Genomic DNA, 13,685 nt, shown 5'->3' on the forward strand with positions numbered 1-13,685 from the left:
CACGTGGCTGGTGGCTCCCTGAGCTCCCCTCACCAGTCCCCTCTGCACAGCACCTTCAAAAATCATATCCCTTGTGTCTTCAGAATAGGGGTTTTCATATTTCTGTGTCACAGGTAATACAAGGCATTATCACTGATGTGTACAGGCACTTAATATATCATAATTAAAAGGACCCTATTTAATATTTTAGATCCTCAATGTAGGTGTGACTTTTATGAACAAAAGAAGTAAAATAAAAATCAATCGAAAAAAACACAGTTTTTTATCAATTACCTACTTATATAAATGTTTTCTTGAAAATTTCCCCTACAGCTTTGGGAACCGAAACACACCAGCTTTGTTCTAATGTATGACACCCAAAAAATGAAACTGAATTTGAAAGGGGAAACTAAATAGATCAGTCTCATTTTCTCATCCAGCATTGAAGGGCAGAAGCAAACAGCAACTTGAATTCAATGATGTTGATGCTTGTGATTTGCTTTCAGCCCTCACACTATTGGTATTTTTCATAAACCATTAAGTCATTACTTAAGAATCTCAGCTTTCATTAATTTTTAAAAAATTTTCTAGCCCTTGTGATTGTACAGAAAAGATGAAACATGATTCAAGTGTATTCCAAAACTCAGGAACCTGAGGAACATTAAAAACAATCCACAATTCATATATTTATTATTTATATCACCAGCTAAGGATTTTTTGTTTAATATACTGGACCAGGTCTTCAGCTGATATAAATCAACACAGGTTCAGTGAAGCCAATGGAGCTGAGTGGTTTCAGAGGACCTGGCCCGTTGTTTTTACCGTGATAATTTCCTTTAATTTTAATTCATTTTAGAAGATGAGAGTTCACCTCCGATTTGTTCCTCCCAACCTTTTGTTGTATTTTTAGAAATCCTCATTTCACTGGACTATCACACACTCCAAATATAGATGAGGATTTCCATTGTAATGTGAATGGTAAAATAAGTTTCCTGCCTGTTTTGTATTGGAAAAAAAAAGGCCTTTTATTGAACCAAGTGACACTAAGGGTGGGGCTGTGTTTGTGTTGCTAGGGATACATCAGTCCTCAATCACTCGCGGAATGGCAGCTACAGCGAGAACTCCCTGGAGGTTCGAATATGGCAGGAAGAGGAGGAGATTGTGCAAGCCAACCGGAGGTGTCAGGACATGGAATACACGTAAAGAACAGCTGTTCAATACTTACCACGGGATTTGTGTTAAAGGGCTTAGCATGAGATCCATAGCATCCTAACCACTCGGATCCTTGGATAAGCCAGCACACACGTCATTTTAGCATACTCTAAAAGAAGGGATTTTGCTTCAATTTGACTTCTAGTCATTTCACTCTTCAGCTATTAAAAGACAGAGATTAGGTTCTGCCACCTCCTCTCCCAGGTTTTAAACCTCTTCACATCAAAGAAGAGATTTTAAAAACATATGGCTTCCTTACTAGAAAAAGGAGGTTGGCATGAGAGGTAGCTAAATGCTTGCATGATCTCAGTCAAAATTATGACTTTTTAGATGAGTAGGAATAAGGGATCTTCCGGAAAAGAGCTTATTTTCCGCAAGATCCCGTCTAGACTGGCGCTTTTCTCCGGCAAAACCCCGAGCTGGAAAAAAGCAGCAGCCATGTTCATGCAAATGCCGCGGGGGATATTCAATCCCCCGCGGCATTTGCAATTCCGACTGGTCTCATTAGCATCCCTTTTCCGGAAGGGGGTGCCAATGTAGACACAGCCTGAATGTATCTGATCTCTCTCTTTCAAAAAGTTCTATGAAATTTACCATGGGTATGTAGGGGCACACCTTCAAAACTGAACACCTGAAGTTGAATCCACACAAAAAAATGCATACACAAATATGTTGATAAATTGGAGTATTCAGAGATGAGCCACAAAAATTATAAAATGATTAGAAAACATGCCCTATAATGATAGGAGCTCAATCTATTTATCTTAACAAAGAGAAGGGTAAGGGTTGACTTTATCACATTTTATAAATACCTACATGGGGAACAAATATTTGATAATAGGCTGTTCAGTCTAGCAGAAAAAGGAGTACATAATCCGATGGCTGGAAGCTGAAGACAGACAAAATCAGTTGGAAATAAAGCATACATTTTTAACAGTGAAGATAATTAACTGTTGGAACAATTATACCAAGTGATTCTTCATCACAGCAATTTTCAAATGAAGAGTGGATGTTTTTGTAAAAGCTATGATCTAGAAATGTTTTGGGGAAGTTCTATGCCTGTGTTACACAGAGGCGCAGAGTAGAGGATCACGATGGTCGCTCCTGGCGTGGAATCTGTGAAAGCAATAGTTGGTACAAATCCTGTCTATGTGTATGCAGGTTTTCCATTTTGAGCATGCACATGCAAATATTTGTTTGCTAGACCTGGTCAAAAATGTTTTGATTATGAATGTCCTTTTGGCTAAACAGCAAGGGTTTTTTTTGGAGAAAGTTTCTGTTTTCACAGATATTTCTCAGGTTTTGTTGAAAAGATAAACAAAGGCCACACAACATTCTGGACCAAAAATGTCATTTTGTTCCATTTTTTTTTTCAGAAAATAAAAATATATTTTAAACCAGTTCTCTGTTTTTCATCTTACACACATGTGCATAGAACACACACACAGAGGACTTAAAACCAGTGAGAATTTTAGCATTGACTTAAGAGATGGAGAAGGCTTTTATGTTGCATGTGCAAACTAGGGATGTTAAATTTAGATTAATTAACTAATCGAATAGTTGATGGGATTTCCATCAACTGTTTGATTAGTCTATAAGGGTGCTTCTGCCTTTGAACTGTAGCAAGAGACCTGCCAGACTCTTGCTACAGTTCAAAAGCAGAAGCCCCGCGGGAACGCGGGCCAGCGGGGGACTCCCACTGGCACCTGAGCCTTTGAAATGTACAAGAACCCTAGTGGGGCTCTTGTACATTTCAAAAGGAAGCCCCGCAGGGAGCGCAGGGCCAGCAGGGGACCTGTGGGCCCCATGTTTCCTGTGGCGCCTGAACCTTTGAAATGTACAAGAGCCTCGCTGGGGCTCTTTTGTGCATTTCAAAAGCAGAATCACAGCAGAAAACGACGTGAGAGGAGACTGCTTCAGTCCCCGTTCGTGCCGTTTCTTGCTGTGCTTCTACGTCCCCTGCACGCCGCGGAGATGGTGCTGGGGGGAATAGGCTTTTAAGCCAGCTCCCCCTAGCACCGGTTCCTGCTCCCCTTTGCCTTGCTGCCTCTTTTGATAGAGGCAGCAAGGGGTGGGGGGAGTGACTAGTCACATCACTATTCTAGTTGCTTGCATCTCTTGTGCAAATTAGGCATTTCACTTTGAAAATGACAGTTTTAAAGTTTCCACGTCCCCTATATGTTTTTTTAGACAGTATGTGAGATTTCTTTTTTAAAACCCTCCTCAAAAATGTCTGCTGTGTTTGACCATATTTCCTAAGCCATGATTCTCATTTGACAGTCATTTTAATTTTTTGGTTCAAACCTTTTCAGTTTGATTCAGTGTTAAATTCCCCACTGCTATGTTTCCACAGCCTTGTCTCAGATAATTGATCCTTTATAATCTTAAAACTCTTTCAGGGTCTATTGAAGAAAGTTGTGGCCTCCAGTTGAAAACACAGAACATTAGTTTTTTCTACAGCTTTCAAAAGACACTGAGGATATGTGTAGACTACATGCCTCTGCCAACAGCAGCATGTAAATTAGACATACCAACATAGTCAATGAAGCGGGGATTTAAATATCCCCCGCTTCATTAGAATAAAAATGGCCATCGCATTGTGCCGGCCCAGCTGTTTGTTGGCACAAAGCGGCAGTTAAAACGGGGATCGGTTGACAAGGAAAGCCTTTGTTGACCAATCCCTTATACCTCATGAAACGAGGTTTACAGGATCGGTCAACAAAGGCTTTCCTTGTCGATCGATCCCTGTCTTGACTGCCGCTTTGTGTCGACAAACAGCTGAGCTGGCACAACACGGTTGCCATTTTTATTCTAATGAAGTGGGGGATATTTAAATTCCTGCTTCATTGACTATGTCAGTATGTCTAATTTACATGCCTCTGTCGGCAGAGGCATGTAGTCTAGACATACCCTAAGGGCCCAATCCAATTCTCACTGAAAGCAATGGACTTTGTTTTCACATATGTTAGTGGCAGTTGGTATGGGCCTTTAGAGATTTGGCAAGATCATGTAATTGTTACACTCTTTATTCCTACTATAGGATCAAATTATGAGCTTTTTCTCAGTTTTAATTTTGTGAACCTTGATTCAGGCAAAACTCAGTAAAGAACTCAGAATTTATTGCAGAAGTATTATGGGGCAAAGAAAATAGCTCTTTTACCTATCTGAGTGGGCCCGCAAGTCCACAGCATCTTTAGGACTATTTTTCAGATTATTTTTCCTAGTTTATTAAAGTAATATTAATGATCTATTGATTTAAATCCATTTATTTATTTAATCTTACAAAGAACCCTCACCCTTTGTCCAGTAGCAGGAAATATTGCCCAATTAAGCTGTGCAATTGCCCCTCAAACGAAATGGTGAGAATTTCATTGTTTGAGTCACTTAAAACTGGAAGGGGCAAAGCAGCAGAGAATGTAGTGAAGAGAACAGTCCTGAAAGGGCAGCAATGGAAAAGCTGTGATCTAGAAGCAATTTTCCATCTTTGTAAGCGGAACATTTGTCTTTTGGCAGGATAAAGAATCTGCATGCGAAAATAATCGAGAAAGATGCCATGATCAAGGTCCTTCAGCAGCGTTTGCGAAAGGATGCTGGGAAAACAGACAGCACAAGTTTACGGCCTGCTCGATCGGTCCCATCCATTGCTGCAGCAACGGGGGCACACTCCCGCCAGACCTCTCTCACTAGCAATCAAATAGCTGAGGAAAAGAAGGAAGAGAAGACCTGGAAAGGAAGCATAGGTGAGTGCCAGTTTGAGCGAGGCATTGGCAGTGCAAATAGTTTGAGAGAGAGGAAGGCTTAACAAGTAGAATCTGTCTGTGGCCAGAATAAGACAGGGAAAATGACAGCTTTGAAAGTGCGATTGGCCACCTTCCACAAACGGAGGTTGAGCCACAGTCCTGTGTGATCAGCACAGTTGTACTCACCTGACAGTCATACCCAGGGGAATGCAGGCAGTGCATGCAGACTTCATGGGAGTAAAACCTACCTGGGGCTAGGAAAAGTTGCGTTCAATTAGTGAGCAGACAGCACTTTGGATCGAGATTTGCAATGTAATATTGCAAAAAAAAGGAAGGCGTGCAATTTTGGGCTGTGTGCAAAAAGGCATTGCAAGCCAGCCATAGCCCCTTGGCAGTGCTGAGATAGCAATTTCGGAGTGCTGTGCGCCGTGTGCTCGGTGTCAGAACCATGCAGGCAAACGAGGGGGGATTCAGAGAAGAGCAATTGTTCTGAAAGGACTGATTTATCAGAAGAGATAAAGATGATTGAATCTGTACACCTAGAAGAAGTGGTTTCTGAGTGTCATGGGAGCAACATGAACACCAGAGAAGAAGCAGAGCAGTGCAGAATATAATGAGCGGTAATGGGATCAAAGGAAGGCTCTGGTGCCTTTATCCACTCATACAGGATGCGGGAAGCAAATATGCATAGAATTGAGAGTTGGAGAGTGAAAGATTGGCATCAGAATCTTCATTGTATTCAAGTTTAAAATAAATAGGAAGTATCTCTTCACACGCTTCACAGTCAACACATGGAACTCCTTGCTAGAGGATATTGTGAAGGCCAAGATTGTAACAGGGTTCAAAAAAAGAACTAGATTAGTTCATGGAGGATAGGCCCATCAATGGCTATTAGCCAGCATGGGCAAGGATTGTGTCCCTAGCCTCTGTTTACCAAAAGCTGGGAATGGGTGATAAGAGAGGGATTACCTGATGATCACCTGTTCTATTAATTTCCTCTGGGGCACCTGCACTGGCCACTGTCAGAAGACAGGATACTGGCCTAGATGGTCTTTAGGTCTGATGCAGTGTGGCCGTTTCTATATTTTTATGTATGCTCCTCCCCTCCTTGGTAGCCTAGAGAAGCTCCTCTATCCCAACTGTGCAAGGTTGGGCCTCCATGGCTTTGGGAAATGATGGAAGGGGTGCATGACAACTGCTGTCTGAGGTGTACTCTTGCCCTTAACCAGTCAGTTCTGCTCTTTTGAGAACTGTGGGAGGAAGGGGAAGTTGGGTGATACCATAGTGGGGCCAACACATCCCTGAGTAGGTGCCGAGTCTCCAAACTCCTCATCCCTGAGGTGAATCTCATTCCATTTCTGAGCCCCTTTTCCCTTTTAGGGGTTTTTACAGTGGACTCGAGAAGGGACCTTTTAAGCTGACTAGAAGGAAAATCTGCCTGATAGTGAGATCTAGGAGGCTGTCTCTCTGGGGGAACCTCCCCAGATGAACAGTGGACATCTCATTAGTGGATATATTTACAACTACCCTGCACCAAAGCCCCGGGGAACAATCCTGCCCTGAGAGGAGGCTAAGCTGAGGGATCTTGCAGGGCTTTTCCATCTCCGATTTTCTAACATGATTATTATTGTGCTTGTAGGGTTGCTTTTAGGAAGGGATCATCATGACCATTCATCAGTCCCTGCACTGCCTCCCCCACCACCTTCTTTGTCCTGTGCAGCCCCCTGCCTGCCAATCAGCGCCTCCCATGCTAAAACAGGCAGCAAAGACAGCAGCACTCAGACTGACAAAAGCTCTGAACTTTTCTGGCCAAACACTGCCTCTTTCCCAGGCAGAGGAAGGCTAAGCACCACCCCTTCAAACAGCCCTGCCCTGAGACACACGGGCACCAAAGGCACTAGAGATAAACTAGGTAAGTGATTCCAAGCTTCAGGAAACAATCAGTGCATTGATATTATCGTGACCTGCACTGTGTAGGAGTCTCTGACAAATATAATTATAGACAGACAGCTATATAGATATAAGTACTTCTAAGCTAGATGGATACATTGGTGTTGGTTATAATCATAAGCATTCTGTAAATCAAATTTAAGATAGAGATGTGTTCCCACATTCAGACAAACACTTTTTGGAGAATTTCCTGGATGGTCATGTGCCAGTCTGGCTTCTCCAGCCATCAGGGAGGACTGAGCCGGGGCCACAGCACAGCAGCCTTGGCTGTCCACATGGCCATGAGGGGGTGGGTTGGGGTGGGCAGGGCTTGGCTTCAGAAGCGGTGCGTTAGGCAGAAGGGATGGGACTGGAGCTTCCCTTTCCCAGCTGGGCTTTCACCCACCGCCCATGGAGAATTTTCCCAATGTAAAGTATTTTGCGGGGAAGAAACCACTTGCTTCGTATTTTTATGAAAAGTTGTGTGAAAAATGAGCCAAAACCACAGAATGGTTTACTTTTGTGTGAAAACTAGGGAAATTTGATTTAGAAATAATTTTCACAGATGGGACTGTTTCCATACACCCCTAGGTAGAGGAAACGTTTTAAAAACATCATTTTAAACAAGACAGTTTCTTACACAGTCTTTTATTCTCCATGAAAAATCCATTGCTGTTAATTACATAGAGGGGCTATAAAGTAATTTACGCCTTAAATTTAGGCTTCAGGAAGGGAAATAAAATGGGTGTGTTTTCATATAGATATTCTTGTGATGGGTGCAATACACAGATAACTAAAATACATGGATTACAATAGTATAATAGATTATTTTTTTCAAAATGCTATATGAGAACAACTGTTTTCACAGATAAAGAAAAAGAATAAAAGCAACTTTAAAATATATAGGGATTCTGCATTGAATTATATCACTGTAAATCCAGAGTAGCTGCACCAAAGTCAGTAGAATTACTATGAGTTTACACTGTCCCATCAGCTTCCTCATGTACTGCTAAAGCCCATATCATGTTGACATTTTCCAAATTTCAGTTTTTCAGTGGAAATTGGGATTTTAATGTCCAATTTGAGATACCATAAAGGAACAGAACTGAGCACCCGCGTCCTCTGTGAAGTGTCGAAAATCACAAGTCTCTTGAAAATCTCAGTCATTATGTTTTCCAAAATTCAGCTCTGGAGTTTAGTTCAAGCCCCTTTTCAATTAACAATGAATTAAACTCTTTAAACAATTAAATTAAGAACTTCTCTATTCTTTCATGAGATAAAAATTCTTTCTGCTTGAAGAGTCTGAGGATTGTTATGGTGATATGACAGTTTCAGTACCTAGGTAGGCATTTATTGTGTTTCTTAACAACATAGGGGAAGAAACATGGTTAAATACCATTTTTTATCATCACCATGTCTCTTTAATTCGCACTGTGTCCTGGCCTACGTTCTTTGCATGTTAATTAACTTACTAAAGTCAGTGGGATTCTTTTGGTGCACAAGGAATTCAGGGTCAGGTTCTAGTATGAAGTATGTCCAAGTCCTTCTTGGTGCAAATCCAGTTTGCTACAGAGGAACTCAGATGTTGCAAGTGGAAGGGATTTTTTTTTTTCAAATTTCAAAACCAAAACATAAAAACAAGACTTTTATCCCAGAGGGCATAAGAAAGAGACCGAGAAGTTTTTCCACCCTGGCAGACACCAGAGAAGCTCTCTCCGATGTCACTACCCCAGGGATGAATTTGGCCTTAAATGTTAAACAGTATAGTTAGAGATTCCCCCCCCCCCCCCTCCAAAAATTGCATTCATTTTAGAGAGCTTTTGATTAATTGGACTTTCTCTCTCTCTTCCCTGTCACAGAGAGCTCCCCCAGCCATGGCAAGCTCTCTGATAACAAAGGTCGAGTAAGCAGTTTGGTCCAGAAGCCTGAATTTCCTGATGCCGACATGATGGAAGTCCTCATCTGAGGAAAGAGTAACCTTCCTCAGGATTTTGTGCAGATACTTTAAAGTCCATGGAGGCCAATGTTGTGCAAATCTTAAACTAAACGTACAAATCTCAAGAAAGTCTGAGAAAGATTAAGTCTGGAAGGAGCCCAGAGGCTGAGAGGACTAAGTCTTTGAATGACAGAGGGAAAAGAAAGAGATGTAAATGTGAAATGAAGGATTCTGAAGGTGGACATGAATGGCTGGAATATTCTGACAACAGAAGGTGATAAAGAAATGTAGATTCACAAAGACATGGTAAAGAAAATAGGAACTGCATTTGCTATTGTAGAGAAAGGTATCCTTTTACCATTTAACCATTTACAGGGGATACTTTCACAGTATTCTATAGCTGTTTTGTTTTATTCTCTAGCTACAACCAAGACAGAGACTAAAATCCTGGTTCTGTTGAAGTCAGTAGAGGTTTGTGACTTGTCCAGAAGTTTACATTTTCTCAAATGTAGTCATTATTCATAATTGTTCACCAGATAATTTTAGTGAAAAATTCTAGGTCTCTAGATTGTGCACAAAGCAGTTTAAGTATTTGTTTCAAGCCATGTTGGTTTGTTTTGGCTAGGTCTTTCCTGATTGGCTGAGTGCTGCTTTTGGGATCAGGTTTCCAAAACAAATATTTGTGTTGTGCAAATTCAAAACTTGCTCAAAACACTGTTGCCATGAGCATTTCTTTGTTAGAATTTGCATAGAAGTGTGTAAATGGGGTAAAAGCCCTGTCAAAGCAATTTCTTTTACAAATTTGCTAACTATTCAGGAAAAAAATGTTGAGCATATTCCCTCAGCTCTAATACCTAAAACTCAGACACAAAGCTGTTCAAGCAGCAAATTGTACATATATTCAAGTGCTACATGTTTTTACTCATGAAAGTTTGGATTCAATGGGCATTCAAGATGCTCAGCACCTTGCAGGGAACAACATGGTGCCACCATCAATGTATTCTCTGGTTTGTTAAAATAATGCTATCGTATTCTGCAGTTTCTGTCCAAACTGCTTCAGTATTGTCAGTGGTGCAAATTCTACCCTCCAGTTGTAAGTGAGGGTGAATTTGAGCATGGCAGGCGGCGTTTCAGGCCAGGGCTATGTCAGTGTTTGGGGCCAATTAGGCTACATCTAGACAGCGGGGCTATTTCAGGATACCAGAAGTATCCCAAAATAGCTATTCCATGTCTTTAAACACGCCTGTTATTTTGAAATAAATTTAGAAATAACAAGCGCGCTGTTCCAGGGTCCCTGTAACCCTCGTTCCATGAGGGTTAAGGGGCTTGTCAGAATAGCACTTTATTTCAAAATTACCTCAAAATAAACTAAGCAACTTGCGTAGCTTATTTTGAGGTTAGGGTGCATTGTAGATACACCCTTACTGAGGAGGTTGAGAGGAATGTGGAGATTATTGATGGATTCAGCCTCATTCATCCCGGTTTATTACTTGAAATTGAGATCAGAATCCAGCTCTTGGGTATATATTAAATAATAACAAGAAATTAATCAATACCCTAGGAATGAGAAATAATAAATGTACTCTCACTTGACAGTGGATATTCCAGGGCACAGGGCTCTACAGGAGTTAATCCCCAAACAACATAGCATGGTTCATTTTGTTGGTAAGAATTCTACAGCATTTCTTAGCTGCTTGTTAGGGAAGTTTACATTAATTTTAAGAGACAGACAGGTTGTGTAAATGAAAAAGGATGTTTCTGGACATGCACAGAAACGTTTCTAATCCTTTTCTCCTTATCTTAAAGGGACCAATCCTGCAGCCCTTATATAAGTAGCCATTCCTCACATGAGTTGAAGTTGCAGGACTGGGCTTGAATTTTAATTACAGCACATGTATGTGTGTAGAGAGATGGAAGCTTTAGCATTTTTTAAATTCACCAGCTTAGGATCCCTGAGGGATATTTTGGCGGTGAGTTTTAATATTTACAAATGTATAACCATTACTGTCTGATTCAGCAGTCCTTAGAAGTGACATTCACCCCACATGCAGAGATACCAGCACAAGACCTATGTCCTACTTCAACCCTCCAAATAAGGCTTAAATAGGACAAAAGTGGTACCTGTTTTATGTAAACAGATTCTTGCACTGGCTCTCTGCACAAGGGTGAATTTCATCCTCCATGCTTCATCCAAAATTTGGTCAAATCAAAACACATTTTTGTAGACCAGGACTGTCAAAGATCAAAGGATCTTTGAGGGGTTTGTTGGTGCTGGAATTCACCTTTTCATCACTTGAGTTATGGGGGCTGCTCAAAGAAAGGCCACAAGAATTCTTTTTATTTTCACTCAAACACAGCTGGGGATTTTGTTATTGTTGTTAAAATTAAAAATAAATTGCATCTGGGCAGAGCCCAAGTTTTGAAAATGTTTCCCCAAAGGTGAGCAGGCAAAGGTAGAGAGGCAGCATAATCTCTTTGTTTTCCTGCTAAGCTGCCATCTCTCTTCTCCACTTGTTTTCCCAAGATGAAACATTCCTCATTTTAAAAATTACCTTTCTTTGGTGGCAGTAATTAAGCGGACACACCTCATCATGAAATCTAACAGTCACACACAACTTGGCTTCTTCTATTCCAAAGGCTCCTTTTTTGAAAAGAAGCCTTCCTGGATCTTAGGACTCTGTTTTCCCCCTGAAGTGGGGAATAAGGCGACCTTCTGATTGAGGGTGATTTTGGAAGAAGCAGCTCTGCTGGTCAAAGATTCAAAGTGTGCTAAGGCACCTCCTCCATCTTTGAGGGCTCAGCACCTGCCCCGCTGGCAGTGGGGGCAGGCTTGGAGTAAATCAGCCCCACTCCTGACTGTGTTTATTTTCCCACAGTGGGGCTTATTTGTTAATATTTTCCAACTAGGCTTTGGAGAAGGCCCAAGGAGTGCTCTTCCACCAAACCAAAGGCCACAAAGTCACAGCACAATAAAAGGGGAATACCTTTTCCTACCCTATTACTGGGGCAGGGGGTGGCCTTGTTATTGGCCTCGGGGTGCTGTTCATCCCCTAAACAGGCAGTTAGGTAGCTTCCTTCCACTGTAGAAGGTGAGCACCATCCACTGTGTAGGAGCCTTTCTTCATGCTGCAGCTAGTCCTGTAGCAGTTAGTCTCTCACCAGTGGAGAGGTTTTTTAAGATCTCAGGAAGCCCTTAACTGGATTCAAGTGTCCATAGTGGACCTGAGGTAACTCCTTTCTCGGGAAAAGGGTCTTTGTGATTCTCGGGCTCATCTATCTGCCTTCCACCACTTTCAAGCTTTTCAGCCTGATTTTGTCACAAAAATCACATAGTTAGATACATTCATGTGTTCAAGGCTGACTTCGGGCCATGTGGGGAACTCTTGCAAACACACTGAGCTCTTCTTACTGGCCACTAGTCTGTGGAGACTGCAGCCACTTTCAGCTCTGCTTCCACTGAAAACTTGTGCTCTGAAGGCCTGCAGGTGCCAAAAGCTAGCCATGTATCTGGTACAGCATGGAGTTGTGCATAGCAAAGCAATTCCCCACCCCCGTTTGTTTGTTTGGTACCTAAACAATGCTGTTACCTCTAAGCACTTACTTTTCTCTATACCTAGAAATACTAGCGCCTTCCTCTCTCTAATGTTTGCACTTGTTAAACTAAGAAATAAGGTATAGTGTAAGTATTAGCAGCTTTGTCTTGCAAAGCAAATGTATAAACATATAAACCTTTTGGAAGATGTTACATGGAAAAGGGAGTAAAAATAAAACTAATAGTGATAAATATTTCACCAAATGGACCTTGGACCTTTTCCAAGGAATAAGGATTCACAGAAGCTTTGTAATCCTTTTGTTTGCTCGTAGTTTATTGCTAGCTATACTATTTCCTTTCAGGTGGAAATATTTAATAAATGCTGTACATATATACAACTAGTCATCCAGCAAAAACAGTGTTCTGTTAACATGCATGATGTTGTTGTTTTCACACAATTGTATCTCCTAGCAATATAACTTTGCTTCTTTTCGTCACTCTAGAATACAGCTCCCCCTCTCTCTTTATATATATTTCCAGCATTTCTTTAAGCATCAGTTCCTCCAGTTTCAATACCCAAAAGTGTGTTTACAAATGATGCTGCCCAGGATTGTAGTCACTACAGAAAACTATTTATTTAGATAGCTTTTGAATTCAAGCTGAAATAAACGTAGAGGGTAATTCTTGCCAGCTTTTGTTAAGCTTGTGACATTTTTCTTTTCATGCAAAGGCAGGCAATGGATCTCCACCCAAAGTTAAAGTATTAGTGGCAATATGCATAAAGTACTATTCTTAGTAAATCAGTTCACCTAGCTTCAGCAAACAAGTGTAACTGCATTGCTACTGTTCTCCCCAACTGCTTGATTTGTATTCTGCTTTGTGAAACTGTGCTGTAGCCATTCCAGGTGACATTGGTAACTGGTTGTAAAATATTGTCATTTTCTATTGTTGTTGGTTGTATAGAATGGTTGGTGTACAGTGTTGTACAGCTGGAAGGGGTGTTTGTACATACATGGGGAAATGAAGACCATTATGTGTCACTTATGGCAAATATTGATATTGTTGGTCAGCCAAAGATTTTCCTATTCTTTGCTGCTTAAACTTGTGCCTTAATATTGTATATAATAAATGTATAAAATCTTTCCTTTCTTGCTTTTCCAGTGTGAAATGTATTAGAACTATGGAAACAACATTCATTTTTAAACAGTTCTCTATGCCAGGGGTCTCCACCCTTTTTAAGCACAAGATCACTTTTTAAATTTAAGTGCAATCCAGGATCTACCTCAAACTCAAACACCCTTGCCCCACCTCCTTCCCGCCTGTTCTTTGACACCCCACCCCTGCTCACTCCATCCTC

The 13,685-nt window shown here is 41.1% G+C and overlaps 1 protein-coding gene across 5 annotated transcripts in view; it reads left to right on the forward strand.

The window, feature by feature from the left end:
• Positions 1-13,476, forward strand: part of AMOTL1 (angiomotin like 1) — a 142,733-nt gene extending 129,257 nt beyond the window's left edge. For all 5 annotated transcript variants that reach the window (XM_089775714.1, XM_089775715.1, XM_089775719.1 and 2 more), the window contains 4 exons: positions 1,053-1,178; positions 4,705-4,931; positions 6,571-6,843; positions 8,720-13,476. In XM_089775714.1, coding sequence (XP_089631840.1) covers positions 1,053-1,178; positions 4,705-4,931; positions 6,571-6,843; positions 8,720-8,826 — 733 coding nt within the window. In that variant the 3' untranslated portion in view covers positions 8,827-13,476. The remainder of the gene's footprint in view (positions 1-1,052; positions 1,179-4,704; positions 4,932-6,570; positions 6,844-8,719) is intronic.
• Positions 13,477-13,685: the final 209 nt, after the last annotated feature.

Source organism: Pelodiscus sinensis, chromosome 1 (assembly GCF_052426305.1).
Source record: "Pelodiscus sinensis isolate ZL-2025 chromosome 1, ASM5242630v1, whole genome shotgun sequence".
Taxonomy (NCBI): Eukaryota; Metazoa; Chordata; order Testudines; family Trionychidae; genus Pelodiscus; species Pelodiscus sinensis.